At 50.5% G+C, this 26,243-nt stretch overlaps 2 protein-coding genes across 5 annotated transcripts in view; both read left to right on the top strand.

The window, feature by feature from the left end:
- IGSF3 (immunoglobulin superfamily member 3) overlaps positions 1–20,444 on the top strand; it is a 100,818-nt gene extending 80,374 nt beyond the window's left edge. For 3 of the 4 annotated variants that reach the window (XM_068540582.1, XM_068540579.1, XM_068540580.1), the window contains 4 exons: positions 6,077–6,487; positions 10,279–10,686; positions 14,984–15,466; positions 17,297–20,444. In XM_068540582.1, the coding sequence (XP_068396683.1) occupies positions 6,077–6,487; positions 10,279–10,686; positions 14,984–15,466; positions 17,297–17,547 (1,553 nt within the window). In that variant the 3' untranslated portion in view covers positions 17,548–20,444. The remainder of the gene's footprint in view (positions 1–6,076; positions 6,488–10,278; positions 10,687–14,983; positions 15,467–17,296) is intronic. The other variant, XR_011073572.1, reaches the window with a different exon arrangement.
- A 3,752-nt stretch (positions 20,445–24,196) lies between these two features.
- Positions 24,197–26,243, top strand: part of CD58 (CD58 molecule) — a 44,303-nt gene continuing 42,256 nt past the window's right edge. Inside the window, exon 1 of the mRNA XM_068540578.1 lies at positions 24,197–24,333. Within this exon, the coding sequence (XP_068396679.1) occupies positions 24,264–24,333 (70 nt within the window). The 5' untranslated portion in view covers positions 24,197–24,263. The remainder of the gene's footprint in view (positions 24,334–26,243) is intronic.

Genomic DNA, 26,243 nt, shown 5'->3' with positions numbered 1-26,243 from the left:
TTTGTAGAGTGCTGTGTGGAGGCGGCTCAGCACCGGTAGCGGCAGAAGTAACAACAGTAACGATAGCAGCTAATCTCTGCTGAGCTTTTGTAGCATGCCCATTACCACCTTGAATGCTTTATATACAATAACATTCTTCGTTCTTAATTCATGCAATGCCATGAGGGGGTGCTAGCTTCACCCATTTTGTAGGTGAGGACACTGACACACAGGATAGATAAATTCTCCAGTGATTCACAATAAGTGGCAGAGGCAAGATGCAAAACCAGACAGGCAGTCTGGCTCCAGAGTCCAGGCTCTTCATTTTATTTTATTATGGTAGTTCTTTTTTTCCCCTCAGAAATTCTCTTTGGTACCATATACTTTGATTTAATCCCCGCTCTGTCTGGTTTACCATCCCTGAGCCCCTTTAGCAAATACTTAAATTTGTTCTTTTTAAGTTGGGGTCACAAGGTCCCTGTAGAGGTTCCTCAAGACACGGTTTGCTAATGGTATAGGAGTTTAAGTTGTGCCTCTTCGAATGCCTCTATTTGTTCTAACTTCTGCCACCAGGTGGCTCTAAGGCTTGGGGGCACCAGAGCTCAACCCAGTGCTGGCTTCTTTATGCTCTCCTTCCATACCTTGCCTCTCAAAACGTGGATTCTTATCCCTGCTCTGGTGTTCTCCACAGGAATATCATCGCCCTCCCCCTGCCCCCAACCCTTTTAGAAGATGATTTTGTCCAATATTCTTATTCCAACAGCATGAGGCAGAAACCCAGGGACCGTTGGCTCGCTCATGCCAGTCCATTTATCAGCCCTCCACAGCTGATGTCACTGGCTCCCAAGAAGGCTCTGTGTGGTCTGTGCCCCAGACCAGTCCTTTTGCCAGAGCCACCTGCTGACCTGACCACATCACGGGTATTTGTTTCTTTAAAATCTCTGGCTGGATGGCCTGATGAACGTGTTGTGGATCTCCTATTGACCATTCTAGACTTCCTGTTCCAAATGCACATCCCTAAGGTAATCTTCAAGGAACACCCATCCCTCCTGTTTTGTTGTTGATTGGGCTTAGCCTTACTGCCATCGATGGCAGAGTGTGACCCCTCAAGGGGCATTTAGGCAAGCCTTTAAGCCAGGTCAACATATTCGATTCTTAGCTCCTAATCAATTCTTTTCTCTTTTAATTTTGAAGCATTGCTTTGCTTCTTTCTGATTTTCTTTAGCACCCAAAACACCCTCCAATTACATCTCCCTAAATACAGAGGAATAAGGGAAATGTCAGCACTCATATTCCAGATATTTACAACCATATCTTGGTTTGGCTATTAAATATTGCACGTTAAAATTGACGAAGCGGGGACTTCCTTGGTGGCGCAGTGGTTAAGAATCCGCCTGCCAATGCAGGACGCACGGGTTCAAGCCCTGGTCCGGGGAGATCCCACATGCTGCAGAGCAACTAAGCCCATGAGCCACAATTACTGAGCCCGCGCGCCTAGAGCCCGTGCTCCACAACAAGAGAAGCCACCGCAATGAGAAGCCTGCACACCACAACGAAGAGTAGCCCCCGCTCGCCGCAGCTAGAGAAAGCCCGTGTGCAGCAATGAAGACCCAACGCAGCCAAAAATAAATAAATAAATTTATTAAAAAAAAAAAATTGACGAAGCAATAAACACGCTTCCAGGAGGACAGCCTCCGGTGTAGAAAGCTGACTTGTCACTGGGTGTATTCTGCTGGGATTTTACTGATGGGCAGTCAGGATGAATATTCAGTACCCTCTGGATGCTGCCAAATCCGTTCTCTCCAATTTCTTATTGCTGACCTGGCAGATTGGCAGAGCGGAGGGCTTTTTCTTTGACTTCTGGGAGTCCAGGGCTTGCGACAGTGGCTCTCCTTGTCACAGTCTAGTAGGTGACAGGCTGCCCCATCCTTCAGAGGGATTGGCCCCTCCTTTCTTTCAGGAGAACCTGGGGTTCTCCTTCTGTCCCCTGTGCATGTGGCTTCTGCCCGCTGGCTGTTCACAGATAGAGTGAGCATGAGAGCAGGGGCCCTAGAGGAGTGCCCACCCCGCCCCCCCTCGCCTCAGGTCTCGTTGTCATGGTAACACCCGGCGCAACTATTTGGAGTCAGTGAGCAAGGGTCGCTGCTGTGTCTGCAGACGGGTAAGGCAGACAGGGCAGTAACCCTCCTTCTATGAGGACAGGTGGGACATGCGCGCGTGCACACACGCACACGCACGCGCACACACACACACACACACACACACTTCCCCCACAGCTCTTCCTTCATTCTCTCCCAGTCTGTTGGCTGACTTGCGTCCCTCAGTTTGAAAAATCTCGGCTGTGCAGCCACTGGCCCCCTCTCCTCCTAACATGACTGATTACTGTCACGGATCTATAATAAAGAACAGAGTCTTCCTTTTCTCCCTCTGCTCCCTCACTGCCTGTATGCTACCCTCTGGCTGCTGCTTGCACCACTGCACAGAAACTGCTGTCTCTAGAGTTACCTGTGGCCCCCTCGCTGCCACACCTGTGGCTTCTCGAACTTAGCGCATCAGAATCACCTGGAGGGCACGTGAGCCCGCAGGTCTCTGGGCCTCACCTGTGGCGTTTGTGAGGCAGCGTCTCCACCCCAGGTGGTGCTGATGCTGCCCGGCCACAGGTGATCCGAGGCCTCAGAAGGAAACTCTCCGGAGGCAGAAAGAAAGGGCCCTTCCCTCCGGCAGGGAACAGCCCCGCTCTGGAAGTCGTGAGGTGCCTGAGAAGGCGGCTGCTGGGTGCGCTGGCGTCTGGGCTCGCAGGCGGGGTGCTGCAAGGTGGGGCCTGGCCCGCAGCCTCACACCCTTCTTCCTGCCTCTTCCTCCTGCTGACTCACTGTTGGCGATTAACCAAGTCCTCAGCATCTTGTCTTTCACCTTTGTGTGTATTGCCTAAGTCCATTTCACTCACACAGCCAAGTCCAAGGTTTCTCGGGCTTTCAGGTGCATCTGAGTCACCTGGGGGTCTTGTTAAAAGGCAGAGTCTGGTTCAGGAGGTCTGGGGTGGTGGGGCCCCAGAGTCTGCATTTCTGACAAGCTTCCAGGCGACACGGATGCTTCCACTCCGTGGACGATACTTTCAGTAGCAAGTTTGCCACTTAGGTCTGGCAGTTCTCGATCTAATATGGAGCTTTGAACGTGGGACTGAGCCCGCAAACCGAAAAGAAAGGGGAACAGTGAAAATGTACTGCGTGTTTATTATAGACCAGGTTCTGTGCTAAACTCTTACTGTAGGCTATTGCTTTTAATCTGCACAGCACTCCTCTCAGGTAAATGCTGTGATTGTTCTCATCTTGCAGATGAAAATACCTACGGTTCTTAAGGGGGCTGGGCTCTCCTAACCCCACGGAGGAAGGTGGTGCCAGCAGGCTGCGCACCGCCCAGGGCAGCGCTGGGCAGAATGTGTGAGTGCTTCCTAATTAGTCGTGCAGGCTGCTGTCTCCCCTGGGTTTCGGGAAAGGTCCTCCCTGTCCTTGAGAAGCGGGAGGAAATTCAGAGTGTAGAAGAGGAGCTGACCCCTTGCCTGCCTGTCAGACATGCACCCAATTTCAAAAATGCCTCTCTTTCAAGCTTTTCAACGCTTCACAATATTTTGACGTGGGAAGGAGGGAAAAAAATGGAAATGCTTTGAAACAATTCTCTTCCTTGGATTCTTGTTCTCAGACTGACCATGTGACTGAGCTGAAGTTTAGTCATAGGCATCCAGTTTAATATATGCGGTTACTATAGCAATGGAGGTTTCCTTAGTAACAGTTGCAAAAATAATCTGGCCCCAATTAATAATGCATTTTAAAGCTCTTTCTACTCTACACTGAACAACCCAGTTTTTTGGGCCCAGAACCAGATAATTCAGGTGGTGTCATTTGCTCTGATAGAGATATCATTTGCATGCGGTGAATCAGGTTGGAAAGGAATGAAAAGGGAGCTGGTTGTTTCAAGTATTAGAGGCAGCGGATATGAAAAGTCGACTGGCAAGCTAATGTGAATCTAGTTTCCAGAGCTTGGTTGCTTGCTGGTAAAGCCTGCCCTGGATTCCAGTGCCCTGGAGGACTTCGTGCGTTTGAAGAAGGGAGAAGGCAGGAGACTGGGCTTGTTCCCCAAAAAAAAGAAGAAACCAGAAGGGTAGGGTCATGGGCCAGGGGATTTCTCTCAAGACGGGTGCCGGGTGTATTCCTGATGGCTTGAGAAGGTCTGTAGGTACGTGAATCCAGCTTCCTTTGTGAAGAGTGTCCCCTGATTTAGCACCGGGAAACAGCCTCAGAGTTGCTTTTGTAGTCATGGTATTGGGTGTCGGATTCTGCCGTACTTAGCTCGCTGAATCCTCTCGGCCACTCAGAACCTTTGTCTGTGGGTTACCCCAGTGCCCAGGTGACAGTCTGGGGCTTTCAGAAGTTTCAGTTGCCTTGGTGCATGGAACTCAGACCTTGATCCTGTCTTTCCACACTAAGCTCTAAGTGAGCCAGCTAGCCAGCCCTGGCAGAGGAGGCCCAGGCACGACCACTGGGCTCAGTCCTGTGTCTAGATCAAGAGAGGTGACCAGCAGAGGTGCTGGAGAAAGGCCCAGGCCAGCCTGTTCTGGCATCCCCTCCGGGCAGGGTCACTGGAGGAAGCCCAGCTTGCTCTCCCTGTCAGGGTCTGTGCCTTGTCCTGGGTTCCTTTCTCAGCTGACTAGTGATTTAGTCCTCGACAAGTGAAGTGTAAAGAGAAAGGTGAGGGTGGGATGATGCTTTTACTAATTAGCTGCGTAAGAGGAACTTGGAATTGTGACTTTTTCCTTTTTCCTCTTTTTCAGTAGGGGGCAGATGGTGGGTAGGGGAAGCAGAGCCAAGTATAATAATGATGGAGTGGGTGAGATCTCAGATTACCTTCATAAGATATATTTCATTAGACCGTGGCTTCTTGCCACCTTAAAGGAGAGCACGGTCATTAATTAGCAGGTAGGGTGGCCCTCTGGAGTCTGCCCTCCCTTCTGGTTTTGGAGCAGGGTCGTGAGGGGAAGGGGAGGCCGGAGTTGGCTCTGTTCTGTCCCATTGTTTGTCATTTTCTTCTCTGCCTTCTCTCTTCCCATCCTCCAGGAAGAGCACCCCAGCATCCTCCAGCCACCTGCTACCGTATTCCTCCAGCTCACTCTCGTTCGCTCACCCGCTCACTCACTCACTCACTAACTAACATATCCCAGCAAACACTGATTGAGTGGGTGCTCTCCAAAGCCCGAATCTGGGGGTGCGGTTATGAGAACATCTCCAGGCAGGACCGTCTTATTCTTCAGAGCACCCCCAGCACTTAGCCTCGTGAGGGGCACGGAGTGGGCACACTCTAAATATTTGCAGGTCAAATGGAGAAAGCTTGATTGATCTCTGCTCTTGGGGAGCTCGTGGATAGCATGGGAGGGACGTAAGGAAAAGCAAGCTGAAGATGCGTGAGGGTGCTGATGGGAGCACAGAAGAGGGGCCTCTGACCCAGTGGGATGGGGGTGAGGGAGAGGAGGACTAGAGGGGGGTGAGCAGGGAGAAGGGCCGGAGGGGAGATGGTAGGAGACAGGCAGGGAGGGCAGCTGAGCAGAGACCGAGCTCAGGGCGGAGCAGCATGGGGAGGTGTGCTGTGGGTGTGACGGGGGAGGCTTGGAGGTGAGTGAGGACAGCGGGGCGAGGGCCAGATCCTGGAGGGACTTTGTACTGTGAAAGGAATTTTTTTTCTCGTCTGTAAGCAGTTGGGAGCCATTAAACTTCTTAAGCAGGGAATTGATACGGGCTGGGTGTGTTTTTGCCGGATCCCCCTGGCGGCCATATGATGGCAGGAGAGCCGGCAGGAGACCAGGAGAGACGGTGAGGACCTGAACCAGGGAGAGGCAAGGAGGAGGCAAGCGGAGGGTTCTTTGGGGTGAGATTGGCTCTGTTCTGCCGTCCTCAGGCCGAGCCACACTTTGGGGGAAGCCCACCAGTGTCTGGTACTCTAGGAGCCGTGCTGGACGAAACCAGGCAGGGAGCCTGGAGGCGGGACTTGGGCCACATTTCCAGGGGTGTGTGGTGATTCTGCTGAAGCACCCCCTTTTCCTTTGCAGTGACAAAGTTGCAGGTGAGCAAATCAAAGAGGACCCTCACCCTGCTGGAAAACAGGCCCATCCAGCTGAACTGTTCAGTCAAGTCCCAGACCAGCCAGAACTCCCACTTCGCCGTGCTCTGGTACGTCCACAAGCCCTCGGACGCCGACGGCAAGCTCATCCTCAAAACCACCCACAACTCCGCCTTTGAGTACGGCACCTACGCCGAGGAGGAGGGCCTGAGAGCCAGGCTGCAGTTTGAGAGGCACGTGTCCGGGGGTCTGTTCAGCCTCACTGTCCAGAGAGCCGAGGTCAGCGACAGCGGCAGCTACTACTGCCATGTGGAAGAGTGGCTGCTGAGCCCCAACTACGCCTGGTACAAGCTGGCAGAGGAGGTTTCGGGGCGCACGGAAGTCACTGTGAAGCAGCCAGGTAAGGACAGACGGTGCAGCCAGCCTGGGCCCGTAGGCTGAGTGCAGAGACTGCCTGGGGGTGGCAGGGCTCTGCGGGGTCCATGATGGATGTGCGTGCGGTACAGGGCATCATCCTAGTTCACTGCAGGCCCACCCACTTCACCTAGTGGATCCTGGTGCTGCTGGCGAACTCAGAGAAGCATCCTCTGTCAGCATCTGCTGTTGTACACAGCATCTTCACCCGAGAGAGGCCCGAGGGGCAGCTGGGGGTCGCAAGGTGCGGCAAGCCAGGATCCCCGGCAGCGCCTGGATCTCATTCTGGGTTTGCAGTTTGCACCTTGGATCTCGGCCTGGTGCCAGCTCCATACCCAGGATTCCTGCCTGGAAGGCATTTTCTGGTTTCCCCTTCTTCCTTACCACGCACAGCCCATGGATGAGCCCTTCCTGTCTCTGAACGGAACCACCCCTTGGCCCCCTCTCAGACCCTGTGGGTGCAGCCTTTATTCTGTTTATATCCTGCTCCCTGGCAGATGGCGTCTGACTTCTGCCGGAGCATTTCCCAGGAGGGAGAGCTGACTGCCTCCACAGCCCTCAGTTCCACTTTTGGGCAGCCCTGGTTGTTGAAAAGTTCCTCCTCCCTGTAATTTCCCTCTCAGGTTTTAGGTCTGCCCGAGAACAACCCAAGATTAGTCTGAGTCATATCCTTTCCAACATGTGAAGGAAGCCCTTCCTCCTTGTTGAAAAACTCTAGTTCTTTGAACTTCTCACATAGTGTGGCCCTAAGCTCCCTCTCCATCCCTCATTCCTGCGTGCCCTATAGTTAGTTGCTATCCCTACCTCTGGTGCCCGACGGGCTGTGGGATGCTGTGTTGCCACCCTGAGTCCCATCTCCATGCCTTTGCTTATGCTACCCTCTCCTCCTGGAATGCACCCCTCCTGCAGCTTCTCCCCTGTCTTCACCCCATTCCTAAGACTTTACTCAGCACCACCTCCAGGAAGCCTTGCCTGATTTCTCCTATATCACCAGGGGTTCCGTATAAAACACATAATGTAATAATTATTTTCATTTCTTCTCCACTATACTGTAAGCATTTTGAGGACAGGTGCTGTGTCTTTGTATCTCCAGCCACTGACATGACACCCTTAATAAATACTGGTTGAATAAGGAATGAATGGTTGCTTTCCTTGACACCCCAGGGCCTTTGTACTTGCTGTTCTCGTAACCTGGAATGTGTTGACCACAGATGTCCATCTATCTCGTTCTTCCTCAGAGAGGCATTCCTAGCTCATTTTAACTAAAATGGCACCCTAGTCACTCTGTATCCCCTTTCCCCAGCCCCTTCATAGCACATGTCACCACCTGGCATACCTATTCATATATGAGTAATTATGAACTACCTGTTCAGATTTTATACTCATGGAAATTCATTTATCATTGGTTATTATGTTCACTGTAGTGCACACTATCACTTGTTCACTCTTAATATATTCAAATTCACTAGATGGGTAGCCCCATGAGTGAGCACAGATCTTGTTCTCTTTACCATGCTATCCTCACGGCTTGTCTCCCAGGAGGCCTCAATAAAAGTTTATTCCGGGACTTCCCTGGTGGTCTAGTGATTAAGACTCCGTGCTTCCACTGTAGGGGGTGTGGGTTCGATCCCTGGTCGGGGTACTAAGATCCCGCATGGCGCGGCATGGCCAAAAAAAAAAAAGTTCTGTGAGCAAATGGAACCAGATGCAGAAGTCCAGGTGTGGCCTGGCCCTTGCTGAACGCCGTGGGGCTCGTCCCCCCTCCTTTCCTCAGGATATTATATTTCTCACGCTGCCCCGATCCGGGGATTCTCAATCCAGGGATTCAGGTCTGCCCACGGTGACATTTCATGCAGACCCTTCTGGTGCATAAAATAGGAAGCTCTGGTCTAAGTGATTCCTGTTGGTATTTCCAGTGACCTATGTCCTGCCTTCAGGCCAGTCCCTGGGGCTTTTGAGAACTGAAGGTTGCCATTAGGCCCACAGATGTTCTTTCAGGTTTCTGTTCTTCCTGTCTTTTCTCAGTTCTGACCGCTTTCCCCATTGGGAGGTCATGGTCACCCCTCCCCCACCGCGTTTCCTCTTAGTCATCATTCTGCCTTTCCCTTTTCTCATTTGTGCTGAAACTAAGAGGTTCTTGGTAGGTCCTAAATTTATCAAGGGAATTTCCCCATTGGAGATGACAGACTCACAGCAAGCTAACTGGGGCAGTGCACTAGGGCTCTAAGGCTTCTTGTCAAAACACAGTGAAATCTCTGCTTATGGGGAACATTAACACTATAAACAGAAAACTCACAGGACACAGATTAAAACAAGACATTCCCCCTTTTCCGTTGAGATTTTTAATTTGTGTGTTTTTCTCCCCCTCGCCCCGCTTCGTCTAGTCCCCACCCCCCCCTTTTTCCCCCCCCCTTTTTTTTTTTTTTAGAAATTCACGTTCTTTTATTTATTTATTTATGACTGTGTTGAGTCTTCGTTTCTGTGCGAGGGCTTTCTCTAGTTGCGGCGAGTGGGGACCACTCTTCATCGCGGTGCGCGGGCCTCTCACCATCGCGGCCTCTCTTGTTGCGGAGCACAGGCTCCAGACGCGCAGGCTCAGTAATTGTGGCTCACGGGCCCAGTTGCTCCGTGGCATGTGGGATCTTCCCAGACCAGGGCTCGAACCCGTGTCCCCTGCATTGGCAGGCAGACTCTCAACCACTGCGCCACCAGGGAAGCCCTCCCCTTTTTTATTAATAAGAAAGCATACATTTATAGAGCTTTTGGAAAATACTAAAAAAGCACAAAGGAGAAAATAATCTTTCAACGCAGAGACAAGCAGAGTTAATATCTTCCCAAGTATGTATTTTCGGAGACTGGTTATTTGAAATACATTCTCTGTTGTTTTTTAATTTTTTGACCTTTCATTACAAAGGTGAAATAAATGTGCATTATAAAACATTCTGACAGTATTAAAGTGGAAAAGTGAAAAGTGAAAGTACCTCCCCCTCCTCAGATATCACTCAGGAGGTGTCCTTCCCAGGCGCTTCTGTGCATTTACAGTTTCATAGCTTTTTAACCCCTCTGGTCCAAAGAGGCTTTTGGGCCCTTTATGAAATTGTATGTGATCAGAGTGTACCGCGTTTAATGACACTTTTTCTGTGGAGGAGAATCTGATTGGCTGAGGTTTCAAACAACAATCAGTATCCGTCTTTTCTTTACTGATGTCAGTTCAGTTCTGTTTCCACCTTGAGAGGGAACCCGTGTGGGGTTTTTTTTGGTAAAGAAAGTAAGAACCGCAATTCTTAGGGCCAGCTAGTGAACGTATTAACGTGGCTTTCCCCTGCAGTTCTTTTGAGGCAGACAGCCCAGCACATTCTAGCCATCATGTAGTCAGTTTTAAAAATTTGCTCTCCCAGCAGGGTTCTCACCATGCCCTTTGCTGTCCCTTCCCAGCCACCCCCTCCCCTTGGCCATACTCTTTGTGGTCTGCTGTCCCTTGGACGTGGAGTCATCTACCGTGCACGCTCGTCCTCTCCTAAGCATCTGAACCGATGAGAGTTATAAATTAGGGGGCAGCTGTTACCGTAACATTGAACTCCATGAAACTCAGGCACTCAGACCCGTGATCAAGAACTCAGAACGTTCAGGGTGTGGGCCTGAGCAGTGCTTCTGCTGATTGAGCGTGCTGCTGTCCTCCTTCGTTTGGAAGGCACCTGCTCACGTCCGCCGGGAAGGGGTGCGTGCAAGTGGCTCGTTGTTTTCTTGTTGGCAACATCTCTTTCCTCGCCTTTGCAGACAGCCGCCTGAAGCTCAGCCAGGCGCAGGGCAACCTGTCGGTTCTGGAGACGCGGCAGGTGCAGCTGGAGTGTGTGGTCCTGAACCGCACGAGCGCGGCCTCGCAGCTGCTGGTGGAGTGGTTCGTGTGGAAGCCCAACCACCCGGAGCGGGAGACCTTGGCCCGCCTGAGTCGCGACGCCACCTTCCACTACGGAGAGCAGGCGGCCAAGAACAACCTGAAGGGCCGGCTGCACTTGGAGAGCCCTTCCCCGGGCGTGTACCGGCTCTTCATCCAGAACGTGGCGGTGCAGGACAGCGGAACCTACAGCTGCCGCGTCGAGGAGTGGCTGCCCAGCCCTGGCGGCACGTGGTACAGACGGGCAGAGGACACCGCTGGCCAGACGGCTGTTCGAGTCATGCGACCAGGTGAGGGTTAATGCCCCCAGGCCTCCGCTCTCTTTGGTGGTTCCCCTCTAAGTGGGGTATTTTATGCACTGCATAAAATTAGTTAATTTTAAAGTGAACTAATTGTTAATTAAATTAACGCAATTAATTAGTTACTTACAGTTAAATATATGAGCATTTACGTTGTACATTTGCATTCACAGTTGTCTGAGATTTTTTTTCCCCTAGTAAATGGAAAATTGCACATCTGGCTTTGGCCTAAGGTGATTCTGTTTCTTAACTAGAATAGCATTTGTCAATTATTTATTCCAGAGCCTAGAATATTTTCTTTTTAAAGAATACATTCAGATTCAGACAAGTGGCAAAAATCTTGCAACAGTAGCCATGCGGTTCAGAAAATTCAGCTTGTGGATTTTCAGTGGAAAAGAATTGATTCATATGATTTAAATGGAAAATGAAGTAGCTGCAGCCTTTATACTCTCACTTCCTAATAATTTTATTGGTACTAATGACTGTTCTCTGTGGCCTTGTGCTTTTCTTTATTGTTGCTTCTAAAGTACCCAAATGCATATAATTACTGGGTAGAATTATTGTTCCACATTCAAACACATAATTAAAGCAGAGATTTGCAGGGTTCCTGTGTCCTGCGAAACATCACATCATCATTCATTCATATCAGAGCAGAAAGTCAGTGATCCCCTGAAGGACATGGAGCGGAAATGCACTGTGACCTCTATGCTGGGGAATGCTTTGTCTTGTGTTCTGAGCATCCAGGTTCTGTTTGTGGTCGTGAGCACTGTTGGAAGCGTTCATAATGTTTTCACATCTAAGTAGAGCAGCTCTTTTTGTTGGTGGAATCCTGGAGCTTCACGGTTATGCCCGCCCCACACATCATGGAACACACTTCGGGGAGTGCATACAGCCTTTGTTACAGGAGAGGGACATTATCTCTCTCCTCCGTGTCTTGCCTAAGCTGGAGGGGAAATTGCCTCTACTCTGAGTCACTCATATTTCCCATGAGCTTTCTTCCCCCGTCCCCCTTGCTTAGAAGCTGCTGCGTGTCTTTTCCCAAAGGTAAATGGTAAGTACGGCAGCGGAACACTCTGCCCCTCCACCTCCCACCCATTTCAGAGATCCGCACACTGAGGCCCCAGGCAGCGTGGGAGGAGGCAGCCAGCTGCGTCCCAGCCCCAGTGAGGCTGTTTATGTTCAGTCTTCAAAACAACCCCAAGTGGTCGGTTTTACTGTCGAGGGAACTGAAGCCTGAAGAGAAATGTTGCACAGCCAGCACTTTGAGCAGACTGGGTGGTCGCCCAAATTTCCCTCCCGGCACACTGTGTGCTCACAATGTGACCCCTAAATCTGCAGCCCTGAGTCTGCCTTGTGTTCAGTCAGTTGAGTAGCCTGCCTTCCTCCCTCCCTCCCTCCTTCCTTCCTTCCTTCCTTTCTTCCCTGATTATATAAGGTGATCATGCTAATAACAAAGCATTTGGAAAACAGAAAAATATAGGTTTGAAAAGAAAATTTATCTGTGGGGACTTCCCTGGTGGTCCAGTGGTTAAGACTCCGCACTTCCAATGCAGGGGGCACAGGTTCAATCCCTGGTCGAGGAACTGAGATCCCGCATGCCCTACAACCAAAAAAACCAAAAAGTTATGTGTAATCTCACTACCTACATATCTTCATATTCCCTCTGTCTCTCTCCCTCTCCCTCTCTCTCTCTCAACGAAGTCAGGATCTTATTGTTTCATGTGATTTTTTTTTTCCCCACTCAGCATTCTTTTGTGAGCCTTTCCCCATGTCATTGAAAGCATTTCATGACCACCATTTTTACTGGTTGCATAACATTCGTTATGTAGGTGTACCTCAAAGCTTTTTTTCTGAGATATAAGTTGAACATAGAGAAGACTTGAAATAAAAGAGCTCTAAAAGTTGGGTTAAGAATTGCCTTGCATTGCTTAGGGGCGACCATAGTATGAAATATACAAACTGAAGGACTACCCTGGGTGATATTGTAGCTGAGTAGATTAGTAGTTGTGTTTGGCTCACTGGGGAAGAGAGAGAACCACATTCCTCACCCACAGCCCAGAGTCACTGGTCAAGGTCACAGCATGGGAGCATCAGCATGACCTCGGGGAGGGGCAGGGACGAACTTTTTTCTTGTAGCTTACACATGGAAAAGGAAGGAAAGAGTGTCAAAGGCTGACCAGGGAGATACTTTGGCCTCTTCTAGAAGGGGACAGACATGGGAAACCAATAACTTGAGTCATTAACAGAGACAATGCACTTGAAGGGGCCCCGAAAAATTGTGAGCTTTAGATGAGAAGACAGCAAAGAGAGAGTAGATGGGAAGAGGCCCTTCTAGGGAACTGAATGTCCCACGGTCCCTGACCACCTTGCCATGATGGGTCCATTGCCTCACTGCACAGCGTCTCTCTCTGTTGGCATGTCAGCCTTGCTCCCTGGAGGGATAAGGCGCTGAGTGAGGGAGTTTGAGTCGCCTGTGAACTGATTTCCTGTCCTGCCGCTTTCCGCCCTCCAGCATCTCTCCCCAGCCCCGGTGATAGCTGGGCTGATGCACCGTGCTTGCCACCTATAGCTGGTTCCTAAGCTTTTGTGTCCAGCGGTGCACACAAGGTTCCAGATGTGCTGAGGGGGTGGGGAGGGGCTTGTCAGAGCCCCACGGAAGCAGTAGTAACCAGCTTTGTGTTCACTGGCACGCCGATTCAGCCACTTCATTGAAAGCCCAGGACAGTACTTGGGAAATGCTCCTATTTGGTTGTCATCCAAGTAGAATCCGATTTGGTCTCTCTACTTTCGTTGATGCCACATTGGCATCTTTCATGAGCATTTCATAAACAGAGCCAAAGGGAGGCCTTTTAGGAGGTAGGGAGTGAATTACTTGTTTAGAACCTACCCCAGTGAGCCAAAACCCGCAAAAGAAAGAAACAGATACAGCTGTCTGGTGGTGTCTGTGGGATGTGATTTACCTGCTCAGGTGTCTCTCCGTGGCTAGTCTGCATCTCCCACCTCTGTCAGGACACTGTCTGTGTTATCCTCCTGGGGGTCCATACTCAGGGTGAGGGGCTCTTTCAGGTTTATTGTCTGTTGTTTAGCTTCAATCCTTTGAGAATTATTACCTCCTTGGGTTGGTTCCCTGTGGTGTAGGCAATAATCTACATGCACCCGGTTTAAATTCAAAAGCTGCTGATGGGGTGAATTCATTTCCAAGGGCTGCCATAACAGATTAGCACAAGCATTGTAGCTTCAAACAACAGAAATCTATTCTCTCTCAGTTCTGGAGGCTAGAAGTGTGAAATCAAGGTGTCATCAGGGACCTGCTCCCCCGAAGGTTCTAGGGAGGGGTTCTTCCTTGCCTGTTCCAGCTTCTCACGGCCCCGTGTTCCCTGGCTTGTGGCTGCCATCACTCCAGTCTCTGCCTCTGCCTTCCCGTGTCCTTCTCTCTGTGTGTCTCTCTGTGTCCTCTCCTCTTCCTATATTTAGGCCTGCCCCAAATCAGTATATGAGTGCATCTTAACTAATTACATCTGCAAAGACCCTGTTTCCAGTTAAGGAAATTCGGAGGGTCCAGGTAGACATGAATTTGGGGGGACACTATTCAACCACTACAAGGGGTTACAGTGAAAATAAGTGTCCCCCCCTCCCTGGATCCCTATAAGCATCCATGTTACCAGCTCCTTGTGCATTCTTCCACAGATATTCCATGCAAATATAAACGGATTCCTTTTTTTTTTCTTTTTTTTTATTATTTATTTTATTTTTTTTGGCTGCATTGGGTCTTGGTTGCTGCGTGTGGGCTTTCTCTAGTTGTGGCGAGCGGGGGCTACTCTTCGTTGCGGTGCGCGGGCTTCTCATTGCGGTGGCTTCTCTTGTTGTGGAGCATGGGCTCTAGGCGCACGGGCTTCAGTAGATGCGGTGGTGGGCTCAGTAGTTGTGGCGCACGGGCTTAGTTGCTCCCGCGGCATGTTGGATCGTCCCGGACCAGGGCTCGAACCCGTGTCCCCTGTATTGGCAGGCGGATTCTTAACCACTGCGCCACCAGGGAAGCCCCTAAACAGATTCTTATGCTAGTATAAAACTTATTTTCTATTTTCTTCCACTCGATGATGCATAGAGTGCACAGTGTGGTGTACTCTTAACAGTTTTTCTTGAATCTCCTTCCACCTCTCTGCACACAGCGCCCCCTTGTTCCTTTCAATAGATACATAGAATCCTCTTGTTTATTACTAGAACATATTTAGTGGTGGACATTTAGGTTGTTTTGAACAGAAATTAAAACAGCCTTGTCTCCCCCCAGATGCCGCCCTGCAGGTGGACACGGTGGTTCCCAATGCCACGGTGTCCGAGAAGGCAGCTTTCCAGCTGGACTGTAGCATCGTGTCTCGCTCCAGCCAGGACTCCCGCTTCGCTGTGGCCTGGTACTCCCTGAGGACTAAAGCTGGAGGGAAAAGGGGCAGCCCTGGCCTGGAAGATGGGGAGGAGGAGGAGGAGGAGGAGGAGGGGGAAGAAGAGGAGGAAGAGGACCCCACAGAGCGGACAGCCCTGCTGAGCGTGGGCCCAGACGCTGTCTTTGGCCCAGAGGGCAGCCCCTGGGAGGGCAGGCTTCGCTTCCAGAGGCTCTCCCCGCTACTCTACCGGCTCACAGTGCTGCAGGCCAGCCCCCAGGACACGGGCAACTACTCCTGCCGTGTGGAGGAGTGGCTGCCCAGCCCTCAGAAGGAATGGTACCGGCTGACGGAGGAGGAGTCGGCCCCCATCGGCATCCGGGTTCTGGACACAAGTGAGTTTTTCCAGTTTTCAGGGGCAGGATGTCACTCCAGTTGATTCCAGCTGTCCGGAAGATAAAATCAGAGCTTGATGGTGGACTGCTAAGCCGTTATCTTGCCTGTTGTGGGCATTTAGGATTTGACAAACCAGTTCATGTAACTGACCCTTGATTGCCCTTGGGAAAAATAGAGAGAGGAATTAAAGTGATAATTGAAGTGATAATCTTTATAATAAGCTTGATGCTCCACCAGATTCAATTTTAGTTGGATTTCATTTATACAAGTGTATTGTTAGATGTTACCTTGTTACTCGTTAGAATGTCCAGCTTAGTCTCTTTTTAGCAAATCAGCAACAGGAGAGGAAGAAAAAATAAAATGAAGTCTGAGTACCTCACTGCCATTCTCCCTTTTTCTCAAGTTCCTGAGTCATTTTTATTTTGGAGGGTAACTTGGAGGATTAGGTGGATTTTGCATGGTTAGTTGGGAAGACCAGCCTAGAAGGGCAATGATGTTATAGAGCATCTGGAAAGAGCTTAGCAGCAGCTCTGTTAGCCAGCAGCTATTGCTACAGAATGATCCAGAACCCAGTGTTTTTATCATACCGAGGGACTCATGAACAGAGACTGGAGGAAATACTTGCTGACCTGAATTATTAGTTCTAACGAGGAGCTCTTTTGGTTGACCTTCTGTCAAAATGTGGAATTTATCAGACTGAAAATGGTGTTTGTTATAGTAGAATTAGCCTATGATACAGAAATTAAAAATTGGCTAGAAATTTCAACTTCTCATCACAACATTTTATCAGATCATTTTGAGTTTTGTCAGCTTTTTCTTTTCTTTGATAACCTCCTGTTTATTAAATAGAACCTTAGGAAGTGGAGGTTTCGTTGGTCAAAAGTGTTTGATATCACCAATCTCACAGACCTTGGAAATCTAATAAGTGTAAGTGTGCGTTAAATTTTCTTAATAATACTGATGAGCAACAGCTATGCAGTAGAAAGGAAAGCCGAAAAAAACCCACAAAAAACCCTAAATCGTACTTAGACCCCCTAATGATCTGCTGAATAACCCACTGTCCAAAAGTACAAGCGAGGGTGTTTAGACCACATTTTTTCTGCCCACTGTGGCTGTTCAAACTTAGTAAACCTCACAGAACATAGAGATCATCCAGCAGCCTTATTTTACAGAGAAAATGCAGCCTCCCAGAGCCCAGGCTCCTGTCACAGAGCAGCAGTCCTTGATGAGGTCAGGGGTGTGAGGTTTCATTCTCCTCTGTATCCAGGAATAACTAACACTGTGTTCTGTGCAGCCACAGATACACTGCAGACATCTGTAAGTGGTCCATAATGACTGTTTAATTGTTAACATTAATCAAATGAGCATCATTTCTGGTAAAACTGCTCTCAGAAGCTGGTGGGTAGAGAATGTGTTCTGTTCCAAAGGACAGTGGCAGCAGAAGTAAGTGCAAAGGGACATGTAAAATACAACCAGGAAGGAGGTTCAGGCTGACGTGGAGTCAGCGTCTTCACCACTCCAGATACAGCTGAGTTCACAATCAATAAATTACACTTTTTTGTGTGGCTTTCCAAGCAATACAACTGACTCATAGTGGGAAATGGAGGCATGGCTTTGTTTGAACTTCCAGCTGTGTTGGAAGAGATGGCGGTTGTGAAAACAAGAATACCAGGGTAGTCTGCCCTCCGGTAGTGGCAGGAGGGGAAAGACAGGGTGGATGCAGGAGTGCTGCCAAGTTGCATCCATGCAGTTGGGTGGGGTCTTCAGGAGTGAGTGAGAGTCCAGGTTCTCAGCCCTCATTGTCCTGTCACCCTCTCGGTCCTTTTCAGGTTCCACCCTGCAGTCCATCATCTGCTCCAACGACGCGCTCTTCTACTTCGTCTTCTTCTACCCTTTCCCCATCTTCGGCATCCTTATCATCACCATCCTGCTGGTGCGCTTCAAGAGCCGGAACTCCAGCAAGAACTCCGACGGGAAGAATGGGGTGCCCCTGTTGTGGATCAAGGAACCACACCTCAACTACTCCCCCACTTGCCTGGAGCCCCCTGTGCTCAGTATCCACCCAGGAGCCATAGACTAAGGGGACCCCTGGCGGTCATAAGCCACAGAGGAGCTGAGGCTCTCCCCACTGCCTCTTGCTCTGCGATCAGACAGCGGACGGCACCCGACCTCTGGGGTGCTCTCACAGAACACGGTCGGACTTGAGAAGTGTTCGGAGTCGCCGCTCAGCCAGAGGCGGACTGCCTCTAGGTGGCAGTCTTGGTTGGTTAGCTATTTTCGAGCAGATGGCGCCATCCTGCCGAATTAGGTTGCTTGTTTCTGTTTTCGGTAATGTGGTGAGTAGCTCCCGGTGCCACGTCTACTCACTGATTTATATAGTATTCTCAGATATAGATGTTACAGGGGTTCTTATTCTTTGTAAGGGACGCTTTTTCAATCCCTTTGGTTTACGCTTTTTGGATTCCATAATGTTGTGGACAAATTACTCTTAAATACAACTGATGGCAGCAGGAAGGACGAACTTTATAGCGCAAAGGAATCTCTTCCAAGACTTTTTTTCATTTTTGCACACTTGAAAATGCCACCCATGGATCAAAATATGCCCAAACATTTTTTACTTCCTTAAGGAGACTTGAAAATTATGTGTAGTGTGGGCCCAATTTGTATCGTATATTTTCCCTCAGCTGGAGTTGTTGGAACCACTTTGTAGTCAAGATGAAAGCATTGAATTTTGCTTCAAAGAACTGTATGTACAAGATAAATCCTGCATAACCCCACTAGGAGTAGATAGCGCCCAGCCTAGCCTATCTGTTGGGGAGGCAATAGGCTTCATCCCAACCTTGCCAAAACATGAGCAAACTCTGTTGGAGAACAAGTCAGAAGCTCCAGACGGCACACACTTTGCAAGTTAAAGTGGGCAGAGGGCTGCTTGTAGCAGCTGCTGACTTTCAGATTGATCAGTCACTGATCAGTGAAAGAAGGAAACAAGGCTGGTTGTTGGCTTGGTCTGTTCTGCAAGGGCAGTCTCTGACTGATAACTGCGAGCAGGTGGGCTTCTATTTTCAGGTGCTTTGCCAAACTCTTAAGGGAAGATGGCCAGTGAGCCTGCAGTGGGCCCAGCAGCCCCCGCATACACCGTCGGGAGGCACTGGGGCTGGTTGACGACTAAGGTTCGTGAACATTGGGACAGTCAGCCAGCAGTGAGGGGCGGGTTTCCAGAGGCAGGCATTGTAGAACAGGGAGGAATAACTACCTCCCTGGAGATATGAAGACTAGGTTTTCCTTCTTCCTTCCGATTAGATTTTTCTCAAAGATACTGATGTCTTTCCTCTTCGCCGTTTGACCTGCATCTCACTGCCATAAGAATACCTGCCCAGGTGAGGCCCAGACGCAGCCCTTTGTAATCTTCATGGATTACCTCATCTCGGCAGAAAGTGACCCCATGCCTTTGTCTGTGGATTTTTTATCTTTCCCTTTCTTAGATCTTGTTTGTGGCTTTAGGTGATTTGGTTGTTCACTGTCGTGGCAGCTTTTTATTTGAATGCCCCTTAAAGCCTGGCGAAGGCCAATGTCACCTGTTATTTTACACTTGCTGGGCAAGATGCTGGGCTCTGGAGCAACATTGGTTGCAAGTGTTTCCTTTTGCCCGCTCCATGAAGATGTTTTTCTGCCCTGGCTTTCTCATATTTTGCTGGCCAAAAGGTCCATCTCCCTTCCTTATGAACTTGCAGCTTGAATCCCAAGGGAGTTCCCACTTTGGAAAAAACCTCCAGGGATTCTGGAACTAAGTCTAACCAGAGAGATTAGTGTGAAACCCTGTTCTGAGACAGAACAGACTCCAGGGGAGGGCTGTAGGATTCCAGGCCACGTGGGTGCTGATCCTTGTTGGTGTCTGCGGGTGCGCAGGGGGCCTGGGTGCTCGGCAGGTGCTTTGATGTGTCACAGCCAAGGGGGAAGCAAGGCAACTGCCCAGCCGTTTTCTGAGGGGCTTACATAGGCTGCCTTCTCTCCCTCCCAGATACACCAGTCCTCTCCTGTGAGACTGTGTAGGCACCGCCACCTGAATCCCACTGATGCCTCACGTACTCGTCCCCATTTCTTGTGCTGCATCAATGCTGTAGAGGTACACAACAGGCGCAGTGTTGAGGAAATAAGGCGGTCTTTGGCCCCATTTCTTCATTTCAGGGTGTGGGCTTTCAGTGGGAAATTGCTGGCCCTTAATTCATAGACAGAGCCAACTCGAGAAGATGATGTACATTCCCTCTGTCTGAAAGGAAAGATGCCGGAGGGCTGGCTGGAACTGGGACACATAATGAAGATCTGAGTTTGACTTGGTTCACAGAAGAAAGAAAAGCCAGTGCTGCACATAAGTAAGTGAAGCACTTGCAGGAGATTTGAAAGGAAAAAAAAGAAACCGAAGCCAGTATTTTAATAACTTTTTTTTTTTTTTTCTGTGCATTTTCTATTGGGCCAGGGGATACTGTCAAAGGGTGAGCTTTTCAGCTTTCTATGAAAATCCCCAGGACCTTCTTTCTTTGGCCATTTCTATGGAAATGTGGCGTCAGATGAGTGATAATGGTGGCCTCCGGTGGCTGGGAAACCTCACTGCAAGTTGCCTACAGGAGAGACACGCAGAGGAAAACTGCCGACCGCTCTCTTGACTTATCTACATCTACGATGTTGCATTAATGAAAAACGACACTGTGCTAGGCCCGTTCCAGGACATGGATATGACCACACCCTCTTTCCCCAGGGTGTTTCTGTAGCAAGTTTTCATATTCTTTTCAAACAATGGTTTCTCTGCGTTAGCTTTTGAAGAAAAAAAAAAGAGGTAGGGTAGGCAAACTACCCATGCATGATGTAGAGAGCTGTTGATTTGTTTTTGTTTGTTTTTTTAAAGGAAAACTATTTGTAAGATGTTGCACTAAAATGTTTTATATACACTTCAGAGACCTGTAGTAAATTATGTTGAAAATACGGCTGTTTACATTGACTAGAGCCCACTGTCCTTCTTTCTCCTCACTAATCAGCCACTCTGTCTACAGAGCTGTGCCCTGGGGGCCTGGAGTCCTGCCCCGGACTTTGGCTTGCTAAACTCAGGGTTTGTGAATTGCAGCTTCTATTATCACGCCCCACCCCCAGCGCAAGTGGCACCTTTGTACAAGTGATAAAAACCACCCCTTTCTCGAGACACTTTACTCTCGGCTGCTGAAAATGTATGTATATCACACATACATACATACACACACATCTACCCTGACTGTCAAGGCCAGCGTCGTGCACCGCTCAACACACAGGCCTGGAGGCCTGACAGGCCAGTTCAGTATCTAGCTTTCTTTTGGGTGGGAGTGGGGTGGAGGTGGGGAGACAGGATGCAGTGAGAGGAGACTGATAGAGGAGGAGAGCAGGAACCTGGGACAGCGTTCTCCTTGGTCTTGGCAGCAAGACCACACCATCCTCCTCAAACTCTGTAGTACTGTCCTGACAGTGAAATGCTCAGCAAGCCTTTTCCAGGATGGAGGAAAGCGCAGGAGCTGTGCATTCCTGTGCAGTGAGCCCACAGAGCACACCCATCTCTGTTCCCTGCACAACTCAAATGCTGGGAGGTTTGGGGGGGAGTTCACCACATCTGCAAATTGAGAAGAATGACAGAATGATTAAAGCTATAGCAGCGACATGTGATTAGTCAGAACCCATCTGTAATTCTTTAAAATTCACAGAATGTGCAAAAGGAACTAGATGGAGGTAAAAAGCAGAAGGAGGTACTTCCTTTTCTTCTTCTTCTTTTTAAAACTCAAGCCTTTCAAAGGCTTTAATATGTGCTTTCCTCTGCTCCCCAGCCCCGTTTGCTGCATCCTTATCAACTTCTTGCAGCTGCTGGCTTGGTCGGGAGTTGAAATGTGACTGTTTATCTCTTGGGTACCCAGAATGGTTCCATGTTAAGTCTTATGTATTATTTTTGCCTAATTTTTTCCAAATGCTCTCTTTTTGGCAGGGAGCATTTTAAAAAGGGAAACAGAGTATTAATGGAATAAAGATTACACCCCCCCCCCACACACACACCCTTGGTGCAAATCCACTCAGGGTTTATATAAATGAAGTGAATATACACTTCCACATGGGGCAAGGACGATTTTCACATATGCAGGATTAGAATCAGTGTTTTGCTCTGTCTTTCTAGGATTCCCAAGCTTCTTGGGTGTAGTTCCAAGCTTGGCAAGAACTAGAGCCAGAGAACTAGAGTGACATGCTGGGAAGAGCGGCAGCCCATCCACGCCACATAAGCAGACTGAACGGGCCCTCCTCTTTTCCCTTCTAGTCCATGATTCTTTACAGTGACGAGCAGATAAAACTGGACCTCTCAGGCTTCCCTGGTGGCGCAGTGGTTAAGAATCTGCCTGCCAATGCAGGGGACACGGGCTCGAGCCCTGGTCTGGGAAGATCCCACATGCCGCGGAGCAGCTAAGCCCGTGAGCCACAACTACTGAGCCTGCGCGTCTGGAGCCTGTGCTCCGCAACGGGAGAGGCTGCGACAGAGGCCCGCGCACCGCGATGAAGAGTGGCCCCTGCTCGCCGAAACTGGAGAAAGCCCTCACACAGAAACGAAGACCCAACACAGCCAAAAATAAATTAATTAATTAATTAAAAAAAAACAAACTGGACCTCTCAACACTAGTCACAGGATGTAAAATACATCCAGCCCTCCTTTTGGTGGCCAGTCCTCAGTATATGGATAGGGCCTTTTAGGCCATCTGCCTAATGCATTGCAGGTCCAGCCTTTCTGAGCCACTTTTGACTAATGAAGTCTGCTAGACCAGGCATATAAGGGCTTCTAAAAATGTTTGCTGGAAGCACAGCATCTCTCTTGATGAAAGAGCTGGCAATGGTTCGTTGGCCAGAGAAGCAGCCAATCAAGGAAGACCTACTGAACCATTCCTTACCTGGTACCTGGAGACCATGACCTGGGGAATACTTCCCAGCCCCAGGTGACTGGGCAGTCCTTTCCTCAGCCCTGCTCTTGAGGGGGTTGACAGCTTTTGCTGGCCAGTCCAAACAGCAGTATGGCTGCCCATCCTGTATGAAAGGGTAAGAGTGGTACTTTGGGCTTACCCTTGGTTGGACTCCCAGTTCTGCACCTTACTCTGTGTCCATGGGCAAGTCATTTACCTTCTCAGAGCCTCAGTTTCCTAATCTGTAAAAACAAGGAAAGCAGTAAGATTAAATTAATGCAGGTAATGCACTTAACACAGGGCTTGGCTCATAGTAAGTACTCAACAGATGTTTGCTGTTATATCACTTCCCAGCTCAAAAACTTAGGGGCTCCCCAGTGTTTAAAGGTCTGATCCCATCTTACCTTTCCAGGTTAGCCCGAGTTCTTACCAGCCCAGAGCAGAGGAGAAACGATCTTCTCACATTTTGTGCTACACACTGTACCTGCCTTACGTTCCCAATATCTTCAGATGATAGGGAATGTCTAAGCTCATGGTACAGAACATCAGTCCCAGAAATTTCACGGATATAGACACCTTTTACAATTTCATGACTAATGTAAGAAATAATTTATGAAGGGCAGTTCAAGTGTCTTGAGTGGTTTGGGGGTCCCCACCTGAGGATGATGGTAATGACAGCAACAATAAAGCATACTTCCACCGCTTCACAACTGGCAAACATGTTGGTGTTTGTTAGGACATCAGGGAGTCCCGTTCAGGAGTCCAGTTCATGGGAGGAGTTTCCTGCTCACATGGTAACGAAGAGTTCCCTGAACTGCAATGGCTGAGCAGGGATCATTCTGGTGCCACTGTCTGAAAGAAAGGGGGCTGACCGGGAGGCTGATGCCAGTAGCTGGTTCTGGGAATACAGTGGTAACTGAGTCTGGGATCAGATGGATTTGAGGGGAGAGGACTGGCCAATAAGATGCGGAGTTCCAAGCGCCCACTGCAGCACGAGGGAGAGAGGTTTGGGGAGGCCAAACGGCGAGGGAGTGAACAGTCCTGACTCCCCAGCCTGAGGGCCAGTCCACAGTAGAGCTGGAGGAAGAGTGAAAGAAAGAGGAAACGGAGAAGGGAGAAACCCAAGGCTGGAAATCCCAGCTCCCAGCGAGGGAGTGTTGTGGTGAGGTCCGTCTTAACGAAAAGGTGGCTGCGCTTGAATGAGGAGAAGCAGGCACTTGTGTGTGTGTGTTGCGGGGTGGGGGGGGGGGGATTGGGGCCGCACCAGGGCACCCCACACAGTCTAGCAGTCGTCTAGAATGTTGCCCGTTTCCTTTTGTCTTAACATTTGAGGAAGCTGTCTTGTCCAGGGTCGTAGTAGCGAAGTGACTGGCAGGAAAAGCGAGGCTGCGCGACTGCGGCTGCTGGAAAGCGCTGAAGGAATAAAGCGCTTCAGAACCTCCCCGTCCCGGCACAGAGCTCTGCTGTCACCTCCAGCCGAGTGGGGCGCAGTTTTCGGGGAGCGACGGTCCGATACCCCCGGCTATGGGGGCGCCTCCATCACGTCCCAAATGCCAAGGAAAAGTGCGGGAGGTGCGGGAGGAACGAGGATAAACCTGGTTGTGAAAACGCAAGCCACTTCGCGGGGAGAGCTCCACCGAGCAGGGCGGGGGGCTGCAGAAGGGCAGGAAGGACCCGGGGCCCAGACCGCTTTCTCGAGAGGGGGGAGGAGTCGCGCGCCAAGACGTCATCCGGGGCCTGGCGGGACGCGCGGGGCGGGGCGCACCGCGGGGCGGGCTCTCTCTCCCTCCGGCAGGCCGAGGCGACGCCCGGCTGAGTCCCTGTCGCGGAAGCTGGCCCGTCCGCTATGGCCGCGGGGAGCGCCCCGGGGTGGGCCGTGGGGGCCCTCGGAGTGGTCTGCCTGTTGCTCCGGTTGGGTGAGTGGAGGCCTCCCCCGGGAGCCCGCGGGGACCGGCAGCGCGGGGTGTCAGTGGCCCCAGGGCTCCGGGGCCGGGTGGACGGGCGCGGCCCGAGGCGGCTGCAAGGTGGGGTGGTGGGGATGGCGTGGGGCACGCAGCCCGCGCGCGGGATCTGGTCGTGTCACCCACAGGTCTCCCTAGGGTGGTCAGCAGGAAACGTGGACCGCAGGCTCTGAAGCCTCTTTGGGAAAAAGAGGGGCGGGACTCCGTCTCGTTCACCTCCCCTGCGCTCTTTCCTCCCTCTGGGGATCCTTCTTAACCTCCATGATCCCCGATTCCCGCTCGTGTTCCTCCGGAAGGGGTGCCTTTTCAGTGCGACTCAAGTGACTAAGTTACTACTTCCAGCCCGAGGTGCCGTAGCGCAGAACTTGAGGGGAACTTTTTTCACTGCTTCCGCCGCCCGGGAGGGAGCTTGACTCGGGCGGGCCTCCCTGGCCAAGGACCGCGCTGTCTGCGCGCGCGCCGGCCTCCACGCTGGGGTGGACGCGCTGCGGTCAAAGCCAAGTCCGCCCGCGCCCGCGCCCACGCGGAGGGCGGCAGTTCAGAGCTGCCCTGCGGCAGGAAGGCGAGGGCCTCGATTCAGAATTCCTAGGGAGTGACGGCTGGTCCCCTTTCCCCTCCCTTCCGGACGTGAAAGGACTAACATGTGAGTGTCTAGGACTGTGTTCATCCCTTTCACGCTTCGTCAGCTAAATCGTCACGGCAGCGCCATGAAATAGCTATCTTTGTCTCCATTTTTTACCTCCTCACCCTTATCAACCTCCCCCCACACAGGCCCCTAGTTAAGTCATAACCAAACCCCTGAAGCATAGTAACAACCCCCTTAACTAGTACTTCTTTCCTTGGAATTTCCTGCCACCGGCCCCTTAGCCCCCACCCCTGATGAACCTCCCCTCTCCACTCTGCGTTCAGCGTTTATTGAGTGCCTTTGGGGTGCATGCATCTATGGCTTACAGCCTGCGGAATGGGGGGTTGAGATACGCTCAAAAGTACCTACAGTATAAGGCACAGAAGTAAATGTCGTAAGAGAGGTAAAAGTAAAGTGCTGTGGGCGTGCAGAGGGAAGACGGCAACATCTTTTGTGAAATCAAATATCTTTTGTGAAGCAGAAACTTCATGGAAGGGAGGGTATTTGAACCTGGCCTCCGAGGACAGGTGGTATGTGAACATGCCATGATGTGGGAAAAGATTCCAAGAGCAGGAGACCAGGAAAGAAAGGGGAGCAGGGTGTAGAGGGTGATCTTGGGCAGTAGGGAGTCATCAGTGTCCCTGGAGAGTTGCAGTGCCCACGGGAGCTTGAGGCCCCCTGGGGGAGCCCTGAATGTCCCCTTTGGGAGTTGGGATTCTCTTCTGCAGGCAAAGGAGACCTCTTTCTGGGCCTGACAGGATCAGAGCCATCCACTTAGGAAGAATAATCTGGCAGCAGTAAAGAGAAATGATTGTAGTTGAGAGGAATCGGAGGTGGGGGACCAGGGCAGGTACCATCACAGACCCCAAAGAGCTGTGAGGGTTTCATATGCTGGTGGCTGTGGGCAGGAGGGAGAGGCATATACAGAGGTTGAAGGGATGAGGTAACTCCTCCAGAGGCACGGGTCTCTCCCTGGTCCCAGAATGCGCCTTTGGTCGCTACTGCCTGCTCTATGCTCTCTCTTCAACTGAAAACCCAGTTTACCCATCAAGCCACACCTCCTCTAGGAAGGTTCTTTGAACTAGCTGGTTTCTCCCACCTAATTCATTTATTTATTCAGAGGTCATTTCGTTCCGCAAGCATGAATATCGCCTTCTCTGAATAGGCTTTGCGCTAAGGGAAACTGTAGGTCTGCAGTGAGTCCTTTGGGGGCCAAGCCCACCTCACTAGGGAAAGCTGC

This window comes from Eschrichtius robustus, chromosome 3 (assembly GCF_028021215.1).
Source record: "Eschrichtius robustus isolate mEscRob2 chromosome 3, mEscRob2.pri, whole genome shotgun sequence".
In the NCBI taxonomy this organism is placed as follows: Eukaryota; Metazoa; Chordata; class Mammalia; order Artiodactyla; family Eschrichtiidae; genus Eschrichtius; species Eschrichtius robustus.
Note: the sequence above shows the minus strand (reverse complement) of the source record. Positions and strands in the feature narration are given on the sequence as shown.